The sequence below is a fragment of the Cyanistes caeruleus genome, chromosome 19, assembly GCF_971803275.1.
Source record: "Cyanistes caeruleus chromosome 19, bCyaCae1.hap1.1, whole genome shotgun sequence".
NCBI classification, from domain to species: Eukaryota; Metazoa; Chordata; class Aves; order Passeriformes; family Paridae; genus Cyanistes; species Cyanistes caeruleus.
Window position 1 is genome coordinate 1,568,187 of NC_141719.1, and position 24,172 is coordinate 1,592,358.

The following is a 24,172-nucleotide window of genomic DNA, read 5'->3' on the forward strand; positions in this document are numbered from 1 at the left end:
TTCCCGGAAAAGTTCAAAACTCACCAGGGCATGGTCCAGAACAATCTGCTCTGCCTGTCCCTGCTCAGGATGGGGTTGGACCAGACAATGTCCTGACCAACTCCTCTGTGATTCTGCCTCACTCAAGCCAAGCAGGACACAAAGAGAAAACCTGCAAATGCCAGCTCAGCTTCCCTGGCATGGAATGATCTCCACAATTCAAATCTCTGCACGCTCTGTGCTCAGCTGGAGGGGTACAACACCCCCAGCACTTTGGAGACCCACAGATAATGTCACTGCTCTCCATTATAAACACTTCCTTTTGTTCCCTTATCATTTGGCTAAAATGTATCTGATTTACAATTTCTCTTTGCCTCGGGCTAAGTGTTTTTGGAAAGATTAACTGAAATCAGTTGAGCCAGTGCTGAGAACAAGAGGGAAGGAATTGGGTCAGTCTATTCACATTAAAAGATTCCAACTGTTCTTTCCCAGGCCTTCAGTGCCTCCAGCCGTGAGGTCAGCAGAGGTGCCCTTTGCTGGGGCCACAAGAATCTATGAAGCTTTAGCAAAAGTTGAAATCTTCTTAAAGCAACCCCCAGAGTTGTTTAGCAATGCTTGTCAGAGTCCAGTCCAGTTAAAGATCTCTGCAGTTTGTTCCCATGCTGACCATGCCCTGTGGCTCACACTGACAGCTGAAAAAGACCTTTAATATCACCAAGTCCAGCCCTACAACTGTGACTGGGACAAGGTGTGGCAATTCGATTTAATGTGGGGAAGAATGTGATATTTAATGGAAGGGGAATGAGGGGATGCAGAGTGTGCAAATAAACCACAAACAAAATTAACCACAGGAATCTGGAACACAGGGTGCAAACCTCTCCCCAAAGCCTGACACCAATCATGGCAGAGAAGGAGATGAGATCTGCAGGAAAGGCTCCTCAAAGGGCTGCAGCAGCCTCAGTGCCTGAGCTGCCATTCAGAGCCAGCCTGGGGAGGAGAGCAGAGCAGGGGAGTGGCAGTGTTTGCCATTTCTTCATCTGCTGCTTGCTGCAGAGACACATCTGAAGGCCCTGAGAGGCCATCAATGGCAATTCAAAGAACCGTGGAGCCCTCAAGGCTGGAGAAGACCTTTGAGGTCACCAAGTCCAGCCATCAGCCCAGCAGCACCTCCATGCTCACCACTGAACCACGGCCTCAGTGCCACATCCAGATGGCTTCTGGGCACTTCCAGGAATGCTGACTCCCTCCAAACTTGCCCTTGGCAACCTGTGCTGATGCTTGACAATGCTTTACATGAACAAATTTTTCCCAATATCCAATCTAAACACACCTTGGTGCAACTTTCAGAGTCCCCCTCCCTCCCAAGGTCTTTGGATTCCCATCCCAAAATCCCCTCCCTGGGAAATATTAATCCCCCAACAGGACGGACTGGTGCAAGGCAAGATTAAACCTTTGCTCCAGGCATGATTTGTTAAATGCAGCAAGGTTTTAAAGGCAGACAATGTCTGAACCTGCTGGGTTTCCCCATGGAGAGCAGATTTCTGGTGGATAGAGAAAATCCTGAGTACAAAGGGTTTAAGACAGGTTTGAAGCTAAAACAGCAAATAAGGTTAAATTAAATGCTGGAAGAAGCAGCATTTGCAATTAACACTAAAATATGAGGAACATCCTCCCAAAATCTCCATCATGATCTCCATCCTCGGGAGAAACTGGACACAAAGAGGAATTATCAATGGGCTGGGCTAAAGCCATGGCCAGACCATGCAGGAAGAACAAGTCCTGCACTGGCCACAGCAGGACACTGAAACAGGAGGATTTTGTGCTCCTGCAAGTGCTTTGACGTGGGTAAGAACGTGGCAGAATGTGTGCAAGCAGCCAAATTGATTTAAAGACAACCCCCCTCGATCATATATCATGTCTAGTTTTACTTTCAGGAAACAAATGAATTAGCAAATGTAATTCTCAGCAAGGCTTGAGAAAAGCAATTTTTAAAGCCTGCGCACTCAAGCATGCTTTGAGTCTCCTGTGAGGGTTCAAAGCATCTACAGCAGCAATCTCATAGAGTTGTCCAAACACAATTATGCATAAATTTGCATTTCAGATTCTGAATACTAAAGTGCATCAGAAATTATTCAAGTTACTTTTTTTTTTTTTTTTTTCAAATGCTGGGAGTAATTTTCATTTAAAGACACCCTCGAAGGAAATCCTAATCAGCCTGCAGCCATTACCTCAAGATGAGCACACCATAGGCACAAACTGTTTCCTCAGTTCAGGTTATTTTCACTCGATACCCAGCTTGACGATCAAAATCTGGTCTTTGTTATTTTGCAATACATATTATCCTCATTTTGGAGGCTCATCCTTCACCCAAATTGCAAACCAGAGGATCTGCTTGCAAAAAAATGAGGCTGGTACAACATTAACATGCAAGTGCTTCAGCCCAGCCTCTGGTTCCACCCAAGCCAGGCAGAACAAAGGGCTTTGAAATGCAACATGCCAGTTATTTCTGATGGCTACCAGTCTATTGCAATTTCTCTTCCTCCTAATGGGATGTCTCCTATTTTTGGACCAAACAATCACTTTCTGCTACGAAGACACTATGAATTATTCAAAAATTCAAATTAGGCGTGACATTTCTAAATCGCCTTCTTTTGGCAGATCCTTCAGTCAGTTAAAAACAATAAGCCTTGTTTTTCTCTGGGCTTTATTTATTCTCTGCTCAGCTCTGTAGGGCCTGGCTTGTAAACTCTCCTCCTCTGAGCACTGTCAGTGCAGGCCCCCAGCCCCAGAGATGAACGAGCCTTAACAGCTCTTTAATTGCCAGGAAGGACAATTAAAGCAGGATTTCTTCAGTGTAAGGCCCAGAAGTCAAGTCAGGGCAGCGTCAGAAAGAGCCATCAGCCCCCTCTGGCTGTTCTGTGGTCCCCAGGGTGCGGGAGGTGACATGAGGGATGCTGAGCAGCCTTCTGGGTCAGGCACAAACTTAACTCAGCTCTGCAGGGACCCACACCTGACCTTTGGCTGCAGACACAAGAACTGGGCTCAGGTTGTGCCAGGTTTGAAGATGAGGAAAGCTTTCTTCAGGCAGTGGGCTGTAAAGCACCAGAGCAGCCTGCCCCGAGCAGAGGTGGAGTCACCAACCACAGGCTGACAGAATATTCCCAGCTGGAAGCGCCCTCAAGGATCATTGAGTCCAACTCTTAAATAAATGTCCTGTCTAGGGACTGAACCCTCAGCCTTAGTGGTGTCAGCAATAACTGAGCCAAAGTACCCTGGAAGTGCCCAGAAGCCATCTGGATGTGGCACTGAGGCCGTGGTTCAGTGGTGAGCACGGCGGTGCTGCTGGGCTGATGGCTGGACTTGGTGACCTCAAAGGTCTTCTCCAGCCTTGAGGGCTCCACGGTTCTTTGAATTGCCATTGATGGCCTCTCAGGGCCTTCAGATGTGTCTCTGCAGCAAGCAGCAGATGAAGAAATGGCAAACACTGCCACTCCCCTGCTCTGCTCTCCTCCCCAGGCTGGCTCTGAATGGCAGCTCAGGCACTGAGGCTGCTGCAGCCCTTTGAGGAGCCTTTCCTGCAGATCCCATCTCCTTCTCTGCCATGATTGGTGTCAGGCTTTGGGGAGAGGTTTGCACCCTGTGTTCCAGATTCCTGTGGCTAATTTTGTTTGTGGTTTATTTGCACACTCTGCATCCCCTCATTCCCCTTCCATTAAACATCACATTCTTCCCCACATTAAATCGAATTGCCACACCTTGTCCAAGTCACAATTATATCTTGTTTGGGGCTCTGGGATTGAAACATTAAATCACTTCTGTTTACCTGTCTCAGGAAACTAAATTTTCAATTCCACTGCCTTATGGTAGAAAATAAGAGAAATCTGTTTATGATAATTGACTACATAAATATCAGCTTCTTTTAGAAAGGGCTGTGCACACTGACCCACCACAAGTGTCTGGGGTATCTCTCCTTTAACAAGCACCAGCAGCAAATGCAGTGCAGACACATCTGCAGCTGCTGGCTTCAGGGTTAGCTGGGATTTGGGAGCACCTTGGTGCCTAAAATTTGGGATTTGGGAGCAGCTTGGTGCCTAAATCCTGAGCCAAGCCTGCCCGTCCTTGTGCAGGGTGAGCAGCTGAAGGTTTCTTTTCCAAGGTGCCCCGGGAGAGGTTTGAGACATCATTCCATCTCAGGGCAGGCCCTCCTTGCTCACCCTCAGCTCCTCCTGTGAACGGGGCTGGGTGAAAGCCCAGATCCCTCAGCCATGTTGTGCACACCAGCTGTGGGATCTGAGCATCCCACTGGAACAGGCTGCCAGCCTGGGAACGATGGAGCAGGGAATGCCCCCAGACTGACGGCCAGGAGATGCCCCAGGGCCCAGCTGTGGCAGAGGGTGAGGAAGGGCAGTGGTGAGGCTTTCTTCTGCCCTTGGGCCTTCCCAAGGCATGGATGGCTCCTAGCTGTGGGGAAGGGTCCTTGGGGGTGACAAGGTGGAGGGAAATGCTGTTACAGAGCACCAGGACCTGCTCCCTGACCCGTGCTGGTCCATCCCCTGAGGGGCAGCCAGAGCCTTTTCTGTTTTGTGCCACTGAGTGCCTGGGGGGATGCGGGAGGTGACTTCTCCCATCGGTGGATTCAGCATCAACCACAGCCCTCCCTCACACTCTGCTGAAGCCAGAAACCACATCCTGAGGGCAGTGGCAAAGCAGCACCCAGGGGACACAGACATGTCCCTGCTGGGGCACAGTCTGCCTTCACACCAGGGTGGGGAGGAGGCTGCAGTGGAACCCCATGGCCGGGCACTCCCTGGCACGTGGCTCACACCCAGCAAGGGCAATTGGATCTCTTCCAAAACTCTTGTGCTTTTAGCTTTTTTCTCTTACAGTTCTGGACATTTTGTGCCTTCACACAAAACCAATCTTTGATTTCAGCTCAGCCTGTGCCTCTGAGACACTTTGTTCCAAGCTCCCCCCACTCATGGACATTTTATGAAAAGGTGTGATTTTTGGCTCACCTTTAAGTAGGCCATGTCTCAATTTGTGAGTGACCTGCTGTGGCTGTGGCACAATCTGGGGTGGCCAGAAGTGCTTGTCCCGTTCCCAAAAGCCAAGCACTGCTGTGTAACACCTCCCAGTGCCTGGGGACACCGTGCCACTGCAAATCCATCTGTGAGCCCTGTGGAGCCACGCTGGCTTTGCAGCCAGCAGCAAATTCTTCTCTGTGACCCCTTTTATTCCCTGAGCAGCACCCTGCAGGATTTTCTGGCTCTCCTACTGATGCCTTAAGATTTTAGCTTTTCTATTTTTCAGATCCTGCACTGCATTAGTGCATAACTGAACCCCATACAGAGTGTCAGCTACTGTCTTCACATTTTGGTCAGACAAAACAATCCCTCTGGGCCTGAGATCCAAGGACACACCACAGCCTCAGGGCCTGAGAAGTATAAAAAAGTGAACTGGGGAGGAGCAAACAGGGGGAATGTGACCTCATTACCTGAAGCTGGAATTGGAGAATTAAGCCCTGATTACAAATTGACCAATTTCTGTATTTCTGCCTGAAAAACTCATGACCATTGTCCAGTTTGGGTGTAGCCTCTGGGTGGCTTTGACTGCCCAAGGTGTATCTATTGAAGGCCTTTAATAAATACCCACTTCATATAATAAATACTTTCCCACTTCAATAAATACCTGCTTTATAAAATAAATACTTTAATAAATACTTAAATACTTTAATAAATATCCACTTCATATCATAAATACCCACTTTATTATTACACCCAAGCTGGAATTGGAGAATTAGCCCCTGGCTGCACACTGGCCAAACTTAATTCTGCCTGAAAATCTCATGGCCATGGTCCAGCTTGGGTGTAGCCTGTGCGTGACTTTAACTGCTCAGGGTGTATCTGTTGAAGGCCTTTAATAAATATCCACTTTAATTCTCTTTACTCTACTGTAGAAAGCCACTGCAAGGCATCAGTACCTTCAGCCCCAGCTCCAGCTCCGCCAGCGAGCGCCGGATTTCGGCGGTGAGGACGTTCATGCGCTCGCACTCCTGCAGGGCAACCACAGCATAGGGCGTCCTCTCCTCCACCTTCGCCATCAGCTCTGCCATGTTGAACTCGTCTGTCAGCTTCTCCAACATCTCTTCCAGAAGGGCTTGCACCTGTGCCCCAGGGAGCAGATGCTGGTGAGTGACCCCCAGAACTCCCTCTGCCCCATCAGTGTCTCCAAAACCATCCCTGTCAGCCGTGGGCACCTTTCAAAGAGCTTGCTCCATCCTATTAAAATCCAAACGCTGACAGAAGTTAGCGTCAGAGGAGCAGCTTGCAAAATTATGATTTTAAAATGTCCCCGTGACATGTGGCAGCCTCCTCTCCTCTCCTCTTATTTCTCCTGGGGTCACAAGGAGATGGATGGGGCTGGAGCTTCAGCTGAGCCTCAGGACAATGCAGCTCATGAGCTGGTTTACTCTGGTGTATTGATGGAGAGAGGTGATTACATAAAATTGAATTTTAAGCAGAATTTGGCATTCTGGACTAATGGAACCACAGAAGAAATAACAAAACAAAATTATTTTCTGGTCACCACCACAGCTTCTTCAGAACTCTATGTACTAAACAGGGAAAGCTGCAATGCAAGAGGATCTTCATAATGTCTAAAAAACTAAATAAAACAGCCAAAGCCCTTTCTGCTTTCCTTTCTGGAATGAGGCAGGAAGCCCCTGCTGTCCATGGGATCAGCTGCACTTCCCAGGTTTACCAGGGAACGTCTCGTTCAAAGCTTTGCTTCTGAGCTGGAACCTGAGCAAGACTTCTGCTTGCTGGGGACCTTTTGGGTGCACATAACACAGTTAAAATTCCATAATCCCGAGTGCCAAACCTGGCATTCAGGGCCAGTACCAGCTAGGGCAGGGTAATTTTACAGCCAGGGCCACCAATATTCACATTTTGGACTCTGTACTCCAATTCCCTCCCGTTGCTGCTCTTCCCAACCCTCGGCTCCCGTCAGCAGTGAGGCTGTGTGGGCTGTCACTGCAGCCACACAGGTGGCTAAAGCTGGAAAAGCTCCTCAGCTGCACCTCGGGGGCACTACAGAAATATCTGCTCATTTGAAATCCCCCTGCAAGTCCCTTTGGCTCTGATTCCTTCACAGCAATTACAGCTCGTTTGCTGCAATGTGACCTCAGAAATCTGTGGGAGTAACTGGACTTGTCAGAGCCTCAGGAAAATGACAGGCTCACATTTTCCCTGGAAGCTCCCTAAAACCGCCCCAGCCGAGCCAGGGGCTGGATATCCTTCAGTGGAGGAGCTGAGACGAGGCTCTGCTCACTCCCATCCAAGGACCAAGCGGAAGGGCCAGCTTGGATAATGGCAGAGATCACTTTGGGGAGGAAATGAGCTGTGGGAGCGTGTCCCCAGGCACAGCACAGGGCACTGAGGTCACACTCCGCTTGCTCTCAGGCAGATCTTATTCCCAGACAGAGCCATGAGGACATCTGTGCTCCTGTGAGAGTCATCTTGGCTGTCACCAGGAGTTTGCAGGGTGACCATGACTTGTGACACCACTGCTGGGGCACTCATTGATTGTTTTGCTTCTCTGGCCGAGGAGTTTGTGTTTCAATAACAAAAGGAGTGGGAGGGGAGAAGACAGCACTCACATTTGCTTCTCTGAACATCTTATTTGGCTTTGCTGCCTCTGGATTATTCCACTCACCTCAAGTTTGAGTATGAACTGAAAACTGACCAGGCTGGGCACTTGCAGGAGCCCTTAGGGAAGGCAGTCAGTTCTCCAGCTTCACACCAAGCCAAGGAAGCTGGTGTGAAACCACAGCTTTATGTGAGCTGCCTGTTAGCCATTCATTCAATTGCAAGTCTTCAAACACAGAGCTGGCACCTTAAGGCTGCAGGAGTAAAAACCCAGCATGTGTTGGCTGATTCCAGATCTTGTCAGGGATGCTTGGGCTGTGTTTTAATGAGCTGTGAGTTTCCACAGGGAGGGCTGGGATCAGCCCAGGACAGGTGTAGCAGAGGAGTGCAGCTGGAAATAAGGAATTACAAGGCCCTTGGGAGCTGGGGGGACACGGTGGCAGCAGCAAGAGGAGGGCTGAGCTCGGGGGGGCAGGCAGTGTGCTCAGGGGCCCATTGCTATGCCAGTCACAGGGGTGCACAGGGGACTGCTGCTCAGGGAAGGTTTATTTGCAACACCTTCAGAGGATGATAATGAAGGCTCTTCAGTGCATGGGGTAATTAAGAGTCACTGTCCTGGTACTGCCAATACTCAGTTACATCCCACCAGGGTGATGTTCTGCATAAAACCAGGCTTTAAGGCAGGCAAAGGCAGAACACAGGACTATGGACTATAGCCTGAGCTAGAAAGGACTGATGGATGAGAGAGGCATCAAAGCCCAGCAGCTGCCCCTGAGCACTCTCACCATCTCCTCCTGTGTCCCCACTCCCCCTGAGAACTCTCACCATCTCCTCCTGTGTCCCCACTCCCCCTGAGCACTCTCACCATCTCCTCCTGTGTCCCCACTCCCCCTGAGCACTCTCACCATCTCCTCCTGTGTCCCCACTCCCCCTGAGAACTCTCACCATCTCCTCCTGTGTCCCCACTCCCCCTGAGCACTCTCACCATCTCCTCCTGTGTCCCCACTCCTCCTGAGCACTCTCACCATCTCCTCCTGTGTCCCCACTCCCCCTGAGCACTCTCACCATCTCCTCCTGTGTCCCCACTCCCCCTGAGCACTCTCACCATCTCCTCCTGGCTCCCCACTGCTCCTGGTCCTGTGCTGCTGTCCCGGGGCTGCAGCTCCAGCACCGTGCGCAGGAGCTGCTCCGAGCGCTGCGTGAGGAACCCGATCTCGGCGTTGGGGTGGAGGCCGTACAGGTAGGGAGACTCTGGAGGCAGAGCATCGTCTATGTACTGCACAGAGACATTCAGGAGCATGTTAGGAACAGCCCAGGGTGCTTTGCCTGCAGAGCTTCAGTGCTGGAATCATCCCCCCATAGGTCAGCTCTGCCTGTGGCTGAAACACCGGGGAAGTGATGGAGGAAGGAGAACAAATGTTTACAGAGCTGCTCCTGCTCCTGCTGGGAAAATTCTGTAATTGCTGGAGTTCGGCTTGGCTCCTGTCTCAGGCTGGACCTTCTCTAGCAATTATCTGCTGTGCATTTCAGCATCAGCATCCTGAAATCTCTTGTGGGAATTGAGCTTCCAGTAGTTAAGTTTTATGAACAAAACCAGCCTGATGTGCCTCTCTCTGCTAGTGCATTTGTGTACAAAGAACAGATGAGCTCAGTAAGTAGATCAACAAGACCCTTCAGTGATTCTCATCAAAACTGATGATAAAAGGAGCTTGAAAGGGTCGTTCTAGCAAACAGTATGTGGATGTAATTTTCCAGGAACCCCACTTAAGTCTCAAGCACCAATACAGTTGCTCTATTCATGCATGAACAGAATGAGCCCATGATGAAGTAGCAAATTACCATTAGACTTGGTTCATCCAGGGGAATGCTGAAGCATCCACAGGAACACAACAAAATGGGAAATGAGAGAGCAGTGCAGGAACACTGCAGCCCCGCTCCTGCCTCCTCAGGCAGATTTTGGGGCAGTTCTGGAAGACATTCCACTGACATGTATAAATGATGCCAGCAAACAAAGAGCTTACCTGGTGATAGCCATTATAATCCATGTTCCCTGGGAGGGGAAACCCAGGAGCGAGGCAGAGCTCTCCCTCCATCATTTCTGGCTTAATAAACTCTTCCAGGTAGGTTCTGCAGAGCCTCCTGTCCCAGTCATCCGTGATGTGGCCTCCGTACATGATCTCGCCCACGAGGTAGCGCAGGTCATCGTAGGGGACCTGGGCGTGGAGCAGGGTGGGCTCAACCCAAGCACTGCCTGCACCCTCAGGGCTCCCACCTCAGCAAACAAACATCAGGTGGGAGTTCAATCCTGCCCCAGGAAAGCACAGTGCAGCTCCCCACTGAGCGAGTGGCACTGAGGTCGCCCATCCCCTCCCAAGGGAGAACTGTGAAGTTCTAAACCTGAGGAAATGACATTTCAGGCCAGCTTCAGGCCACCCTGGTGGTTCAAAGCCACCAGCCAGCCCCCCTGTGGTGCCCCCACCTTGGAGCTGGCCTCCAGGTAGTTGTAGAGCACGTTGACAGAGATGGTGAGGTCGCCGGTGCTGAAGGGGTACGAGCGGTTCCAGCCCTGGGGGCCGAACTTGCGCCGTTCCGCCACCACCGCGTGGAAATAGCAGAGGGTGAAGAGGATGCTCCTGAACTCCTTCTCCTGACTGCACATCTCCAGGGTGTCCTGCAACACAGGACAGCTGCCCTCAGCCTCAGCCACTCCCAGGGAGCCCAAACACGCCGGACTTTGGACAGGGGTGAATCACAGAATCAGAGGCCAAGGCTGGGAAATACCCCCAAATCATCAAGTTCAACCTTTGACCAAATACCCCCATCCCAAATTAATTGTGAACTGTATTTTTTTAACAATTTCAGGGATGTGTCTCCACCACTTCCCTGGGCAGCCTGTTCCAGAGCTTAACCAACCTTCCAGTTTAGAAATTTTTTCCTTACATCCAACGTGCACCTCCCCTGCTGACGCTTGTTGTCATTGCCCCATTGTTCCCTGGGACAAGAGGCTGATCAAATTGTCCTCCAGTTCATTTTTGAACATCACACACACACACACATGATAATTTTCAATGTCAGTGGCTTTGCATAGCAGATTTACTGGCAAATTCTAGCAAATATTTTCTGACTTAATATTTACTGTTCCCAGCTGCGAGTGGCTTTGCACAGGAACACAGGGAAGGAAGGACACGTGCACCCACTCAACGCCCCATCACCTGCATGTGCTCCACATCCCTCACCAGAAAGATGGGGAGGGAGCCACAGAATCACAGAATTCTCTGTTTGAAGGGACATTCAAGTCCTTGTTTTTCCAGCCTCTCTGCCATGGGCAGGGACACTTTCCACTATCCCAGGTTGCTCCAAGCCCTGTCCAAGCTTTACCTTAAATAAATGCCATGTTAGGCCTTTAATCCTCTGAGAGCACGACAGAGCTCAGGGTCTGTGCAGAAAAGGGGGAATCCATCACTCTAAAGGGTGCAAAGCATTGACCAAGTGCATTTGATAATCAAGAACATCCCAAAACCTGTTTTCCCTTGGATTAGGCAGCACCCTAAGCTCCCTTTATCAGCACTGAGATGAAGAACTGCTTGAAATATATGCAGAAAACCTTTCTCATTTTAGGAAACATCCCCAGAACAACCCAGTTCACTCTCATTCGGCCTCTCTTCAGTTGTCAATTCTTCTTCAGCTACAAAGCAGAACAATATCCCCTGCACAGAATAAAGGGTCTTCTTTGTAGCCTTCAGCTGAAAGCTAAATTTGAACATCTCTTCTGTATAAAGCAGGGAAATGAGGTGGAAAAGGGACCCCACCCACTCGCTTCAGGATTTCTGATAAGAGATGTTTCATAATCCTCCAGCAATTTAGAAAATGCTAATTACTATTGATTGAAATGAGCAGCGGCAGGATGAAAATGTTACTTGGGGTGAAGGTTCTCCCCTCCCTCGTTCTCCAGGACATTTTCTGGAGTCCAAGATGATGAATGGCAGTAGATAAAAATGGAATAATCTTCCCTGACCACTGGCATTAATCCTTGCACGGTGCCTCCCCCCACACCTGCTCAGCAATGTTCCCTCCTGCTCTTGGGGTTCTCTCCACACCAACATCCGAGTACAAAACCAGCCTTGAGCTGCCCCATGACCCAGGGCCAGGTGTCCACAATGGTTTGGGGCTGCTCTTGCCTAATCCCAAATAACAGGAATCTTTACAGAGTGAATTCCAGAATGGTTTGGGCTGGAAGGGACCTTAAAGCCCACCCAGAGCCACCCCTGCCATGGGCAGGGACACCTTCCACTGTCCCAGGCTGCTCCCAGCCCCATCCAGTCTTGGGCACTGCCAGGGATCCAGGGGCAGCCACAACTTCTCTGGGCACCCTGTGCCCTCCCTCCCCACCCTCACAAGGAGGAATTTCTTTCCAATATCCAATGTAGATTTGCCCTTCTCCAATTTGAAGCCATTCCCCTTGTCCTGTCCCTCCAGGATCTTGGCCAAATTCCCTCTCCAGCTCTCTTGGAGTCCCTTTAGGTACTGGAAGGTCTCCCTGGAATCTTCTCTCCTCCAGTCTGAACAACCCCAGCTCTCTCTGCCTCTCTCCTCAGCAGAGGTGCCCCAGCCCTCTGATCAACTCAGCAGCCTCCTCTGGACTTGCTCCAGCTGTGTTTGGAGCCCAGCGTGGGGCAGGTGGGGCTCCACAAAAGCAGAGATTTCCCACAAGAGAAAACAGCCCTGCAAGATCTGCCAGGAGTTCCCAGCACAGCCATGGGCTGGATGGAGAGGCTGGAATGTCAGCACCAGTGATCCTAAAGGACAGTGGGAGGGCTGGGAGCACCTTCAGAGCCTTCTGACAGGTCCTGCTGTGAGGGCTGGGTGTGCCAAGGCTCAGGCAGTGCACCAGTGAGTGCTGGGGAGGCAGGACATGGACTCAGCACTCCTAGGACAGGAATCAGCAGGAACACGACTGCTCAGCCCTCGGCCCTTGAGGGAAATGGGGTCATGGCCGAGCTCTGTGGCTCTGTCCTGCCCTGGGGCCCATGGGCTGTTCCCAGGGAGTCCTGCAGGGATGGGATCCTGCCCTGCTCCTGTCCCACGCTGAGAGCACAGCTCATTCAGCCACGGCCTTGCAGCCCCTCTGACACTGATCCACACCCTCTGTGGGGCACCAGGAATATTTCCATCACTTCCCCACACAGGGCTGTTCCCCTGCACAGGAGGGACTGGGGTCAGTGCCTGCTGTGACAGGAGAGTTTTTGAGCAATAAACACAAGGAGCACCCTGCCACAGGCTGCTCTTGTGGGCCAGCCACTCTCACACGGCCTAATTGAGATCCTGGCAAAGCAACTCCTGCCTGCAGGCAGCTTCCAGCTCAGATTTGCAACACTCCTGATGTCAGCAAGGCCTTGAGCTGAATGGCCTTTGGGCACACACCAGCAATCTGTGTGAGCTGCTCTGGAGAGGGATGTGGGATGTGATCAGCAGTTCTGAACCTCTAACCCTGGTTAAACAGCAGGCAGCAAAGTGAGGTTTAACCTGCTCACCTCCCACAGCTTTGGGTGTTAGATGTCAGCTGCCACTCAGCAGCCCAAAATGGAAGGACCCAGAAGGAGAAATCAACTGAAACATGACAACATCTCCTGATGCTGCAGTCAGAAATTTGATTCTGTACTGAAAGAGCCTTTCTGAGGTGCTGGAGTCACCTGGACACATTTAAAAACAGACTGGACCTGGCGTTCAGGGCTGTGGTTTAGTTGGTGAGGAGGTGTTGGGTCACAGGTTGGACTTGATGATCCCAAAGGTCTTTTCCAGCCTGGTTAATTCTGTGATTCTGTGTGAATCTGTGATCACACACAGGGGAGAAAATTATTAAACTGCACAGAAGTCTGGTGTCCTGTGCCCTGCTGCAGGAAAGAATCTCAGGATCACCTGAACTCTTTCTTGGGAAAACCAGTGTTTGGAAAGAGATCTGTGCCCAGCTCATGGGGAAGAGCAGAGGAATGTTGGACCCAGAAATGCAAAGGGAGCGGGGAGGCGATGTCCATCATGCTCCACAGGGGCTCCTGCAGCCCCATCACGTGCCCAACCACGCTCCTACCTGGCTGAAGTTGTCCAGGGCCTTGTGCAGGTTGGCGTGCATCCCGGTGGGGGCCTCGCTGGTGATTTTGATGGAGTTTTCCAGGATGCCCTGGGGAATGATGTGGCTCTCCGGGCACGGCGCCGGCTCCGCGCTAACGAACACGCGGAAATCCCGGTGGCTGCCCTGGCTGTGCTGCTCCAGCTTCTTCTCCAGAGAGCTCAGCCACTTGGCCACCAGGTGGATGTTCTGGCAGGGAAAAAGGACAAGGCTTGGTCAGTCCCCTGATTACACCCCCATGTGCTGAACAGGGGATGCCTCAGTTTCAGCTGTGACATTCTCCAGGTTCTGCACTGGTTCCTAACTCTGATCTCCACACAAAGTGTCAGCAAGGTCTCCTCACAGCTCAGGCACACACAACAATCCTTCTCCAGCCCCACAGCCAAGGACACCGCTGCAGCTCCAGGCCCAAAAAGTGCAACCAGCAGGGAATTGAGGAGAGCAACCTGGGAGGATGGGACTGCATCACCTGCAGCTGCAATTGCACAATTCAGCCCAAGCTGGAAATGGACCAGAACTGATCCAAGGGTGAAACTCCTGAGCCAGGGCCCATCCTGGCTGCAGCCACGGCCGGGCTCTTGCAGTGCCCAAGGTGCATCCTTGGAAGGGCTTTTAATAAATCCCTGCTTTATTCCTTTAACCCTGCCCAGCCCCTGCTCCAGGAGCCTCTCTAGGCACCACAGGCACCAAATCCATCCCACTGATGGATGCCCTCTAGAATTTGGGACTTGTCCCAGCGGTGCCTGTGTGCAGCTCCCAGCCCCAAAGATCCGTGTGCATCATGAACATTTGAAAATTCAAAATTTTCAGTATAAATCAGCAGCAGAGCAGCAAGTCCCAGCTGGGCTGGTTGGGATCCCAGTGCTGGAATTATCCTCGTTTCAGCAATACCAGCTGAGGTGATTCCTGGGGAGAAAAACTGTTCTTCCTGGGGGCAGAGTTGTTATTCCTCCCCCCAGCCCCACCAAGCTCAAATAAAAAATCATTCCTTCATTTTAATCAGAATTACAGTGAGGACCCTCTGTAGCAGTTCCTGGGCAAACAAGTCAAGCAGGTGATTTCACGAAGTCCTTTAACACAAAGGGATTTATTTATTCATGCAACTAATTGGACACATCTTTCAGAAGATTAAGCAGAATCGTGGGGAGATGGTGAAATGGATGAAGTCAAGCCTCAGTTTTCCCCCTAGAGTCCTATACAGCATTACAGTTTCCAGGCAAGAAAACAGCATTTTGTTATATTAGGAATGGGACATGTGGGCTAAACAACCCTTGTTTTAAAGGCAGGTGTGCAATCCAAACTGGCTGTGCTCACAGGCACTTGGGATGGTGATTTATCCCACCCCAAGAAAGGACAAAGAACTTGCTAAACCTAAATTAAAAGCTGCAGCCAGAAAGATAAACTGCTTGGAGGTGGCAAAGAAATTACATAAAGGAACCCTATTAGAGGCTGAGAATAAATATATATCACCTGTAAATGGGGCCAGAAAGGAGCTCTCTTGGTTAAACAGCAGAGTAATGGAGATTATCAGGAGTAAAATTACATTCTTCAGAAACTGGAAGTTTTGTCCAAATGACAGAAACCAGAAAAGAGCACAAAGTAAAAATGGTAAAGTCAAAAAAGCACTACAAGAAGCAATTTTTTGAAAACCATAAAAGCTAATAATAAAGGCTTTTCCAGAAACCAGGAACGTACCAGAGAATCTATAAAACTAACAAGATGAAGGTCTGCAGGGAGTGCCCATGGAAGGCCAGGCCAGCCCAAAGCAGCCCACATTTGCAGGAATATTCCCTGCAGAGCTAGAGCAGGTTTTTAGCTGTGTCCAGTTGGGATTTTGGGTATCTGCAAGGCTCAAATCTCCACAACTTGTCTGAGCAATGTGTGCCACTGTTCAACCATACTCACAGTAAAAAATATAAATTAAAAAATAGTATAAGATAGTGAAATGAAATAAAATTAAATGAATGTTTAAGGGAAATTTGTATCTCAGTTTTAACCCTTTGCTTCTTGCTCTTTCACTCAGCACCACTATGAAGATTTTGACTCCCTCTTCTGCACTTTCCCTACCAGGAGGGATTGAAACACACCAACAAACCCCTCTGAGCCAAACCCCTGCTTTTGGAGGTTAAATAACCCCATCCTCCCCCCATATAACAGATGCTTCAGTCTCTCAATTGTTGCAAAGACTCTTAAACTTGAAGCAGCAGATGAAGAGCTGTTTAGAGGGGTGGGTGAGGTAATAAATAATGAGAGGTCTCTGGGAGAAGATGGACTCACCCCAAAAGGGCCCCAGATGTGGAAGGGCTGCAGCCCAGCTCAGGAGGCAGCAGCCAGCCTGGCAGGGGCTCCAGCAGGACAGGACTCAGTCCCCAACAGCACCAGTTAGGAAAAAACAGCAATCTCAAAGTTCCAAGGCATTTTAGAGAGCTCAGCTGAGGATATCGAGCTGTGTGTGGTGGGGCTGGAGCTGCTGGCCCCAGGCTGGGCTGGAGCAGTGCTGGTCACTGCAGGGGTCAGTCCTGGCCAAGGACCAGGCTGGGGGACAAGGAGCTGGCCCAGCTGGCCCCAGGGATGTCCCAGCCTATGGAATCCTGCTCAGCACGGAGCAGGAGAGGGCAGGAATGTTGGGAATGGGGTGTTTGCCTTCCCCAGTCACCATGGGTGTGACAGAGCCTGGCTGAGCCCCTGCCTGCCCAGGGAAATGGGGAATGAATTCTTGACTTTGCTTCTTTGCCTGGCCAGCTCTGGCTTTCCCTATTGAATTGTCTGCATCTCAGCCCGTGAGTTTTCTCACTTTTAACCCCACATTCGACCCCATCCCACCCCTGGGCAGGGAGGGAGCAACAGGTGAGGCTCAGTTTCCATCTGGGGTTAAACACAGCAGCTCATCCCCAGGAACTTTTGGAGAGGGGATTTCCCCAGGCATGGCCCTGCATGGAGCAGGAATTGTCTCTGTGGGGTCCCTGTATCCCCAGGCATGGATTTTCATCCATACCAGCTCTTTTCCCAAAAGCAGTATTGCTGCAGGTAAAAGGAAAGGTCTCATAGGCCACCAACCAGTTAAAACACAGCTAACAGGGGTAAGAAGACTACTGATAGAGCTTTAACTCCTCACCATATCAAAAACCATCTGAAAGAGCAAATGATTGGTGAGCTGACAAAATTACTCATGAGACAAAGCCATTTCAAGTCCTGAAAATAAAGCCTGGGAGTGAAGAACTGCAGGAGGATGCCATCATTCTAAGTGACTGGCAATGACACTGCAGAAGGAATTCAGTGGTGATAGATGCAAAGAAATGCACTCAGGAAAACAATCCCAGCTACAGATACACACACTGATGGGTTCAAAATTAACTATTATCACTCAGGGAAGAGATCTCAGAGTCCTCACAGTTATTTCCTGCAAATCACAGTTCAATGCTTAACAATGCAAGAGCAATCAAGCACCAGCAGAGGAACAGAGAATAAAGCTGCAAATGTTATTTTGCCACTCCATAAATCCTCGGTGGGACTTCATTTTGTAAACAGCACCCAGCTCCCACTCCTCTTAAATCCAAAAGGATTTAACTCCCACAGAAGTAGACACTCCATCACCAGGGGTTTGGCCATTTGGAGAGAGCAGAGGCTGGCAGGGCTGAACAGAGCAGGCTGCAGGAAAAGTGGAAGTGCATTTTCATGTGACACAGAACTCAGCTGCCAATTTACTGCTTCAGGGTGTTAGGGGAGTTGAGAGAATCACAGAGTGGAGCTGAGCTGGAAGTCACAGAGAGGAATACAGAATCCTTAATACTGGGAAAAAAGCTTTAAACTCACCAAATCCAGCCACCACCCCAGCAGCAGGCTCACCACTCACCCACGTCCCCAGGTGCCACAGCCACATGGGTGTTGGACACTTCCAGGGATGGGGATTCCATTACTGGCCCGTTCCAACATCCCTGCATGGTTTGTGCCCCTTCCCTGAGGCTGTGGATGTGCCTGTGCCAGGCAGGAGCTGTGCCCTGGGCTGTCCAGGCACTGCTGCCTCACAGGGAGCTCCCCCAGGGAAACACAGAAACCTCTGCTGCCTTCTCTGCTGGAGGGCTCAGGTGCTTCTTGTGAGGTGCCAGCTGAGCCAGGCATGGGCAGATCCCAGCTGGGCCTGGAGAAGAGGATGAACTTTGTGGAAAGGAAAAGCTGAGGTGCTTTAGGCTAGGACAGAGTGGTGGCTGTCACTGTTACCAGGATTTGAAGCTGCTGGAGGGCTGGGTCAGCACTCAAGAGAGACTGAGGGGTGTGAGTCAAGAGAATTGGTGCTTGGGGAAGCCACAGACACTTTGCTGCCTCCAGTTCTGCTGGCCCAAATCTGATTGACATGGCTGGCAACAATATTTTTTATTTAGAACTGCAGAAATTCCAGCTCCTCACCTGAAATGATTTAGGGTTGTGCTCACATTGCATTGGATGAGATGGAGTTTGGGGTGTGGAGGGAGATGAGAGGAGATGCCTGGGCAAAGGGATTGTTCTGGGGTTGTTTTCTCACAAACAAAGACTGTGAGGAGCAGCAGACAAAATGCAATTACACCTGAGTGCTGCTGTACCACTGCTGGCCTGATGCCCTCAGGATTTCAGGAGATCAGATCGTCCCCAGGGTCCAGACAACCAACTCATTTTACAAACAATCAGGTAGGAGTGGACTGAAACCTGCAACCAAAGTGGTGCCAACACCACAGGGATTTAATAAAACAGGAGAAGAACTCAACAAAATATCAAAAGAAAAATCGTGCATTAAGTATGAGTTTAATCATAGTCTGCATATGTGACCGTAAGTGTTTTCACCTCTAATTGGTAGTTTCTTCCCACTTCTGCTTTTGTGGTTTTAGATGGCTCAAAAATAATTGCTTTTGCTTGTGTTGACATGACACCAGTGATCATTATTTGTGGGTATCACTGCCTGCTAACAGCCAACTTAGGGAATATTTCCAGCCCAGTGATAATTGAGTGCATTTATATCCTGTTCTTTTGTGATAGAAGGGATGAAAAAGAGGAATAGATGAAGCCAAACATGGGCTGGTACTAAGAATTCATAATTCAAATGAATATATCTGCCCAGGCCAGACAGAGGTGCTGCAGAAGGGATTCAGAGGTTGGAAAGAAACTTTGCAAATTAATTCTCAGCAGTCAGGTAACAAAACCAGAGAGAACACATCTAATGAGAGCAAGTGGTCAGAGTAATTGAGATGTGTCAGTTTTCAATAATGAGCCAATGTGGGCAGTGTGAAACACACCCTGCACCCTGACCCTGCACACTGACCCTGCACACTGACCATCCACACTGACCCTGCACACTGACCATCCCCACTGACCCTGCACTCTGACCCTGCACTCTGACCATCCACACTGACCCTGCACACTGACCCTGCACTCTGACCATCCACACTGACCCTGCACTCTGACCCTGCACACTGACCCTGCACTCTGACCATCCCCACTGACCCTGCACACTGACCCTGCACTCTGACCATCCCCACTGACCCTGCACACTGACCCTGCACACTGACCCTGCACACTGACCATCCCCACTGACCCTGCACATTGACCATCCACACTGACCCTGCACTCTGACCCTGCACTCTGACCCTGCACACTGACCCTGCACACTGACCATCCCCACTGACCCTGCACACTGACCCTGCACACTGACCATCCCCACTGACCCTGCACACTGACCATCCACCCTGACCCTGCACACTGACCCTGCACATTGACCCTGCACACTGACCCTGCACTCTGACCCTGCACTCTGACCCTGCACACTGACCATCCCCACTGACCCTGCACACTGACCCTGCACACTGACCCTGCACTCTGACCATCCACACTGACCATCCACACTGACCATCCCCACTGACCCTGCACACTGACCCTGCACACTGACCCTGCACACTGACCATCCCCACTGACCCTGCACACTGACCCTGCACACTGACCCTGCACTCTGACCATCCCCACTGACCCTGCACACTGACCCTGCACACTGACCCTGCACACTGACCCTGCACTCTGACCATCCACACTGACCCTGCACACTGACCCTGCACACTGACCCTGCACACTGACCATCCACACTGACCCTGCACACTGACCCTGCACACTGACCATCCCCACTGACCCTGCACACTGACCCTGCACACTGACCCTGCACTCTGACCATCCCCTGCACTCTGCCCATCCCCTGTGCCATTTCCCCACCCTGGGCAGGTGCTGCAGGCTGAGGGGGTGTGGGAAGGGCAGGGCTGGGGTGCAGGGTCAGGAAGATGGGAGCACCAGGGGCTTTTCCATGGGAGCTCACTCCCAAGCCCCTCTGTGTTTGTAGAAGGCAGAACATATATCACAGTGAGCGTTGTCCTGGTAACCATCAGAAATAGCACCGCACGTCCATGAAGCAGCACACGCTCCCCTCCCTGTGCTGCAGCCACTGGGGACCCTGCCCCTGTCTGAAAGTGCCCCTCTCCTTCAGGCCCCCTCAGAAACCTCCTGGAACAAGGAGAGCTGGGTGTCTGTACAAAGCCTCACTCTCTGGTGAGATCCCGTGGAAAATATTCCCAGTTTTTCCACGGCTGTGCCAGCCAGGCTGCACAGCAGAGCCCAGCACTGCCCATGCTCACTGCCTGCTGCTGGGGGACCCCAAGGGACAGGGAAGGGCTCTGCTGTTCCCAGGTCATGGGGTGGGGATGGAACCAGCCTGGCCTGGGACGTGGTGTCACACATCACAGAACCACAGAAAGGTCTGGGTTAGAAGGGACCTGAAAGCTCATCCAATTCCAACTCCTTGTCATGGGCAGGGACACCTTCCCCTGGCCCAGGTGCTCCAGCCCCAATGTCCAGCCTGGCCTTGGGCACTGCCAGGGATCCAGGGGCAGCCACAGCTGCTCTGGGCACCCTGTGCCAGCCCTCCCCACCCTCACATGAAGGAATTCTTTCCCAAAACCCCATCTAAACCTAATCTCTGTCAGTGGGAAGTCATTCCCTGTGTCCTGTCACTCCATCCCTTGTCCAAAGTCCCTCTCCAGCTCTCTCAGAGCGCCTTCAGGCACTGGAAGGCCACAGTGAGGTCACTTCAGAGCAATCCTCAGGCTGAACAACCCCAATTCTCCCAGCCTTTCTTCAGAGCAGAGCTGTCCCATCCCTCTGATCATCCTGGTGCCCCTCTGGACCTGTGCTCCAGGTGACCCTGCTGGAGCAGAGGGGTTGGGCCAGGTGATCTCCTGAGGTCCTTCCCATCCCAGCCATCCTGGGGTTCTGTGATTTATGATACAATGATGAATCTCACACAGTTTTGCTCCAGAAGCTCACTGTTATTCAATTTAATACACGAACCTGACTCAGTGAAGCAGCAACCCAGAAAAATGGAAAGATGCTCAAGAATTAAATTAACTTGATCACAAAGAGAGGGAAGTGACATTTTGGCTAATGGATGAAGACTACAATTAAATTGGGAATATCTAATGTCTGAACCCTTCCCTACATCAGTGCATTCAAACATGCATTTGAACAAACACAAACAAATTTCGCTGTGATTTGCTATTAAGCTGATCAAGCCCATTTGGTGACCGTGCTGGCCACTGGATCAGCAAAAGGCTCCTGGGAGGGGAGCAGGGCAGGCACAGCTTGTGCTAACTCATAGCTTAGTGCAAAGCTCCTTCCTCCCTGCACAGAGGACGCTGCAGGCATCAGAGGAACACACCCGTGGGTAACTGGGCATGGGGAAGCAGAGGTCACAGAGCCACTGAGGCTGGAGACACCTCTGGCCTCCCCCAGCTCAAAGCAGGCTCAGGCAGTGCAGCGGCCCAGGAACATGCCCAGGTGCCTTTTGGATGTGTCCAAGGATGAAAACACCACAAACTCTACAGGAAGCTGGCCATTCACACTGAAAAAAAAAAGATTGTATTTACATTTAAATGTAATTTCCTGAATTTCACGTTGTTCCCATTGCTCCTTGCTCTGTCACCAGACATCAGGGAGAGTCTGGTCTTTACTCCTCACCATCCAGGGCCATGGAATAATCTCCTCTCGTGGCTGAGCAATCCCAGCACTGCACAGAACCTCACCAGAGCCTCTCCAGCTGTGGGGCCCAGCTGTTCCTGTCCCCCAGAGCCATCAGGAACTCCCTGCACTTCCCAGTGGATTCCTACCCCTGCTTCAAAGCCCTCCAAACCTCTGAGCTGTTGCTAAGGACACCTGAACCTGCTATCAAATGGGTTTTTGTGGAGCTCAGAGATCAAGCTCAGCTCTTCAGTGCCAACTGGAGGAACAGAGCAGCTGCTGGGCTTGAGCTGGGCTGCTCCTGCAGCCCTCAGGTAACAAAGCCTCCTTTAAAGAGCTGCACTTTTGCCTCAGGGGCTCCTGTTTTGCAGTTGGACCATTTGTATTTGTAGGGAATAATTTCAGCTGTGGGCTTCACTCTCTCCTCATCTGTCACCACCCTGCACCAGAGCTCAGCACCAGCCACCAGCCAGGAAAAACTCTGGTGCTAAAGGGGCAGGGAGCTGCTGGCCAGGCTCTGCCAGGGGATTATCTTCCCAAGGAAATGAAGGACTGGGGGGCTTCCTGCTGTTCTCATAAAACGGGTCATTTATGAAAATCTCCATTTCAGAGTGAGCTGAGAAACTTTTCCCAGGCCAGACATGGATGCTTCTGTCTTTATTTTGCCTCCTGCAGTGTCAGAAGGCAACAGGACTGAGAGGAGGTGGCCCTAGGACAGCCCTTCCCAGCAGAGCAGTGATCCTGCTCCTGTAACCCAATAAAAACCTCCTCTAGCTCCCACAAACCTAATTCCCCAACTCCTCAGTGCCCAAAGTATGTGATTCTCATTATGTCTGGTCCCAATCAAGGAGCAGCGATGAGTAATTTTGCATGTGTAAAATTTACATGTGTGAATTACACATGAGTAATTTTTCACGTGTAAAAACCACCCAGATCATCCCCTCAAGTGTTTGTCCTGGAGAACGTGTGTGTGAGCTCCACGTGAGCTGAGCTGTTGGTCAGGGGATGGCAAAATACAGAAGCAAAGCTAACAGTTGTTTTTTGTCTGCTCAAAACCAAATGGGAAGCCTGGGTATAACCAGTGCCGTGGGTGGGATACAGCCTTCACATAATGAGTTTAATTAATCTGGGTAAAATTACCCTGAGAGCTGTTCTGTCCTCTCTTTTATTATTAATGCAATGATCCACAAATCCTGTGACACTTTTGTAAATTGAGTCATCTGTGTCATTCCAGATCTTGTACAAACACTCCTGGAACTGTTTGTGAGGCATTTGTCACCAAAACCTCTCAGGAAAGATCTTGCCAGATAAACCATATGGCAAATATTGCTCTGACCCACCCCTGGCTGTGATGGCAGAATCCTCTGTGAGACCCCTCCTCAATGTGGGATAAGTCTGGGTGCTGATTTTGCCAAAGGTCAGATTTTCAGGCTAGAGAAGGTTCTTTGTCCAACCTTCCAGACCCTGGGCTGTCCAGAGGGTGCTGTCATGGCAGTCTGCTGACCCTGTAGGAGTTTTGTTAGACCAGGAGTTCCTGTCTGTTAATGCAGGGACACACTTTAGGCCCTGCTCTCCCTCTTCCTCGTGTTCCATGTTGCTCCAGCCCCCGGGAGGAGCTGGGGGCACCAGGTGAGGTGCAGAGGCAGGTGTGGAGCTGAGCAGCCTGGCCAGCCTGGGTGCCAGTGCTGTCCCTTTGCTTCGCTGTCACTCCACTGAAGGCTGGGGCTGGAGCTGCCTGCCCCACACCCTGCAGGACCTGCCCAGAGAGCCAAGTGCCACCAGGGCACCTCCAGCTCCCGTGGGGCCCTCGCTGCTGATTGCTGAGCCTGGGATTCCAAGCAAAAGCAATCCCATTTGAAGAGCTCTGAGAGATGTGTTGAGCCACTCTTGCCCACATCCCGTTTCTCCAAACTCAGCACGGAGCTGGGATATCTGCATGGATGAAGTGTCAGCAGCTCTGGGACCACGCCAGAGGCAATCCCAGATGTCTGAGAGACCCTCAGCACAAACCTGTCCCCAGGGCCACTGGGGCACTGCTGAGCCTGCCCCACGCAGCAGAGCAGCCTGACCTAACCCAGCTGGATCCAGCTCCTCTCTAAGCTCAGGGAGAGCCTGACCAGAGAGAGCCACACCTGGAGACCCAGCCAGCCCAGCCACCAACACTGTCCTTTTACAGAAATCTGACTTCTGCAGCTCTTCTCATTTAATGACAGAATCAACAAATCCTGGAATGGTTTGGGTTGGGAGGGACCTTAAATCCCATCCCACCCAGAGCCATGGGGACACCTTCCCTTGTCCAAGGCTGCTCCAGCCCCAATGTCCAGCCTGGCCTTGGGCACTGCCAGGGATCCAGGGGCAGCCACAACTGCTCTGGGCACCCTGTGCCAGGGCCTGCCCACCC

General features: G+C 51.1%; 1 protein-coding gene across 1 annotated transcript in view; it reads right to left on the reverse strand.

The window, feature by feature from the left end:
- DNAH9 (dynein axonemal heavy chain 9) overlaps positions 1 to 24,172 on the reverse strand; it is a 146,045-nt gene that overhangs the window by 5,233 nt on the left and 116,640 nt on the right. The window contains exons 63-67 of the mRNA XM_086857114.1: positions 13,711 to 13,938; positions 10,105 to 10,296; positions 9,647 to 9,838; positions 8,731 to 8,901; positions 5,960 to 6,142 (exon numbers count right to left, since the gene is read on the reverse strand). Coding sequence (XP_086713240.1) covers positions 5,960 to 6,142; positions 8,731 to 8,901; positions 9,647 to 9,838; positions 10,105 to 10,296; positions 13,711 to 13,938 — 966 coding nt within the window. The remainder of the gene's footprint in view (positions 1 to 5,959; positions 6,143 to 8,730; positions 8,902 to 9,646; positions 9,839 to 10,104; positions 10,297 to 13,710; positions 13,939 to 24,172) is intronic.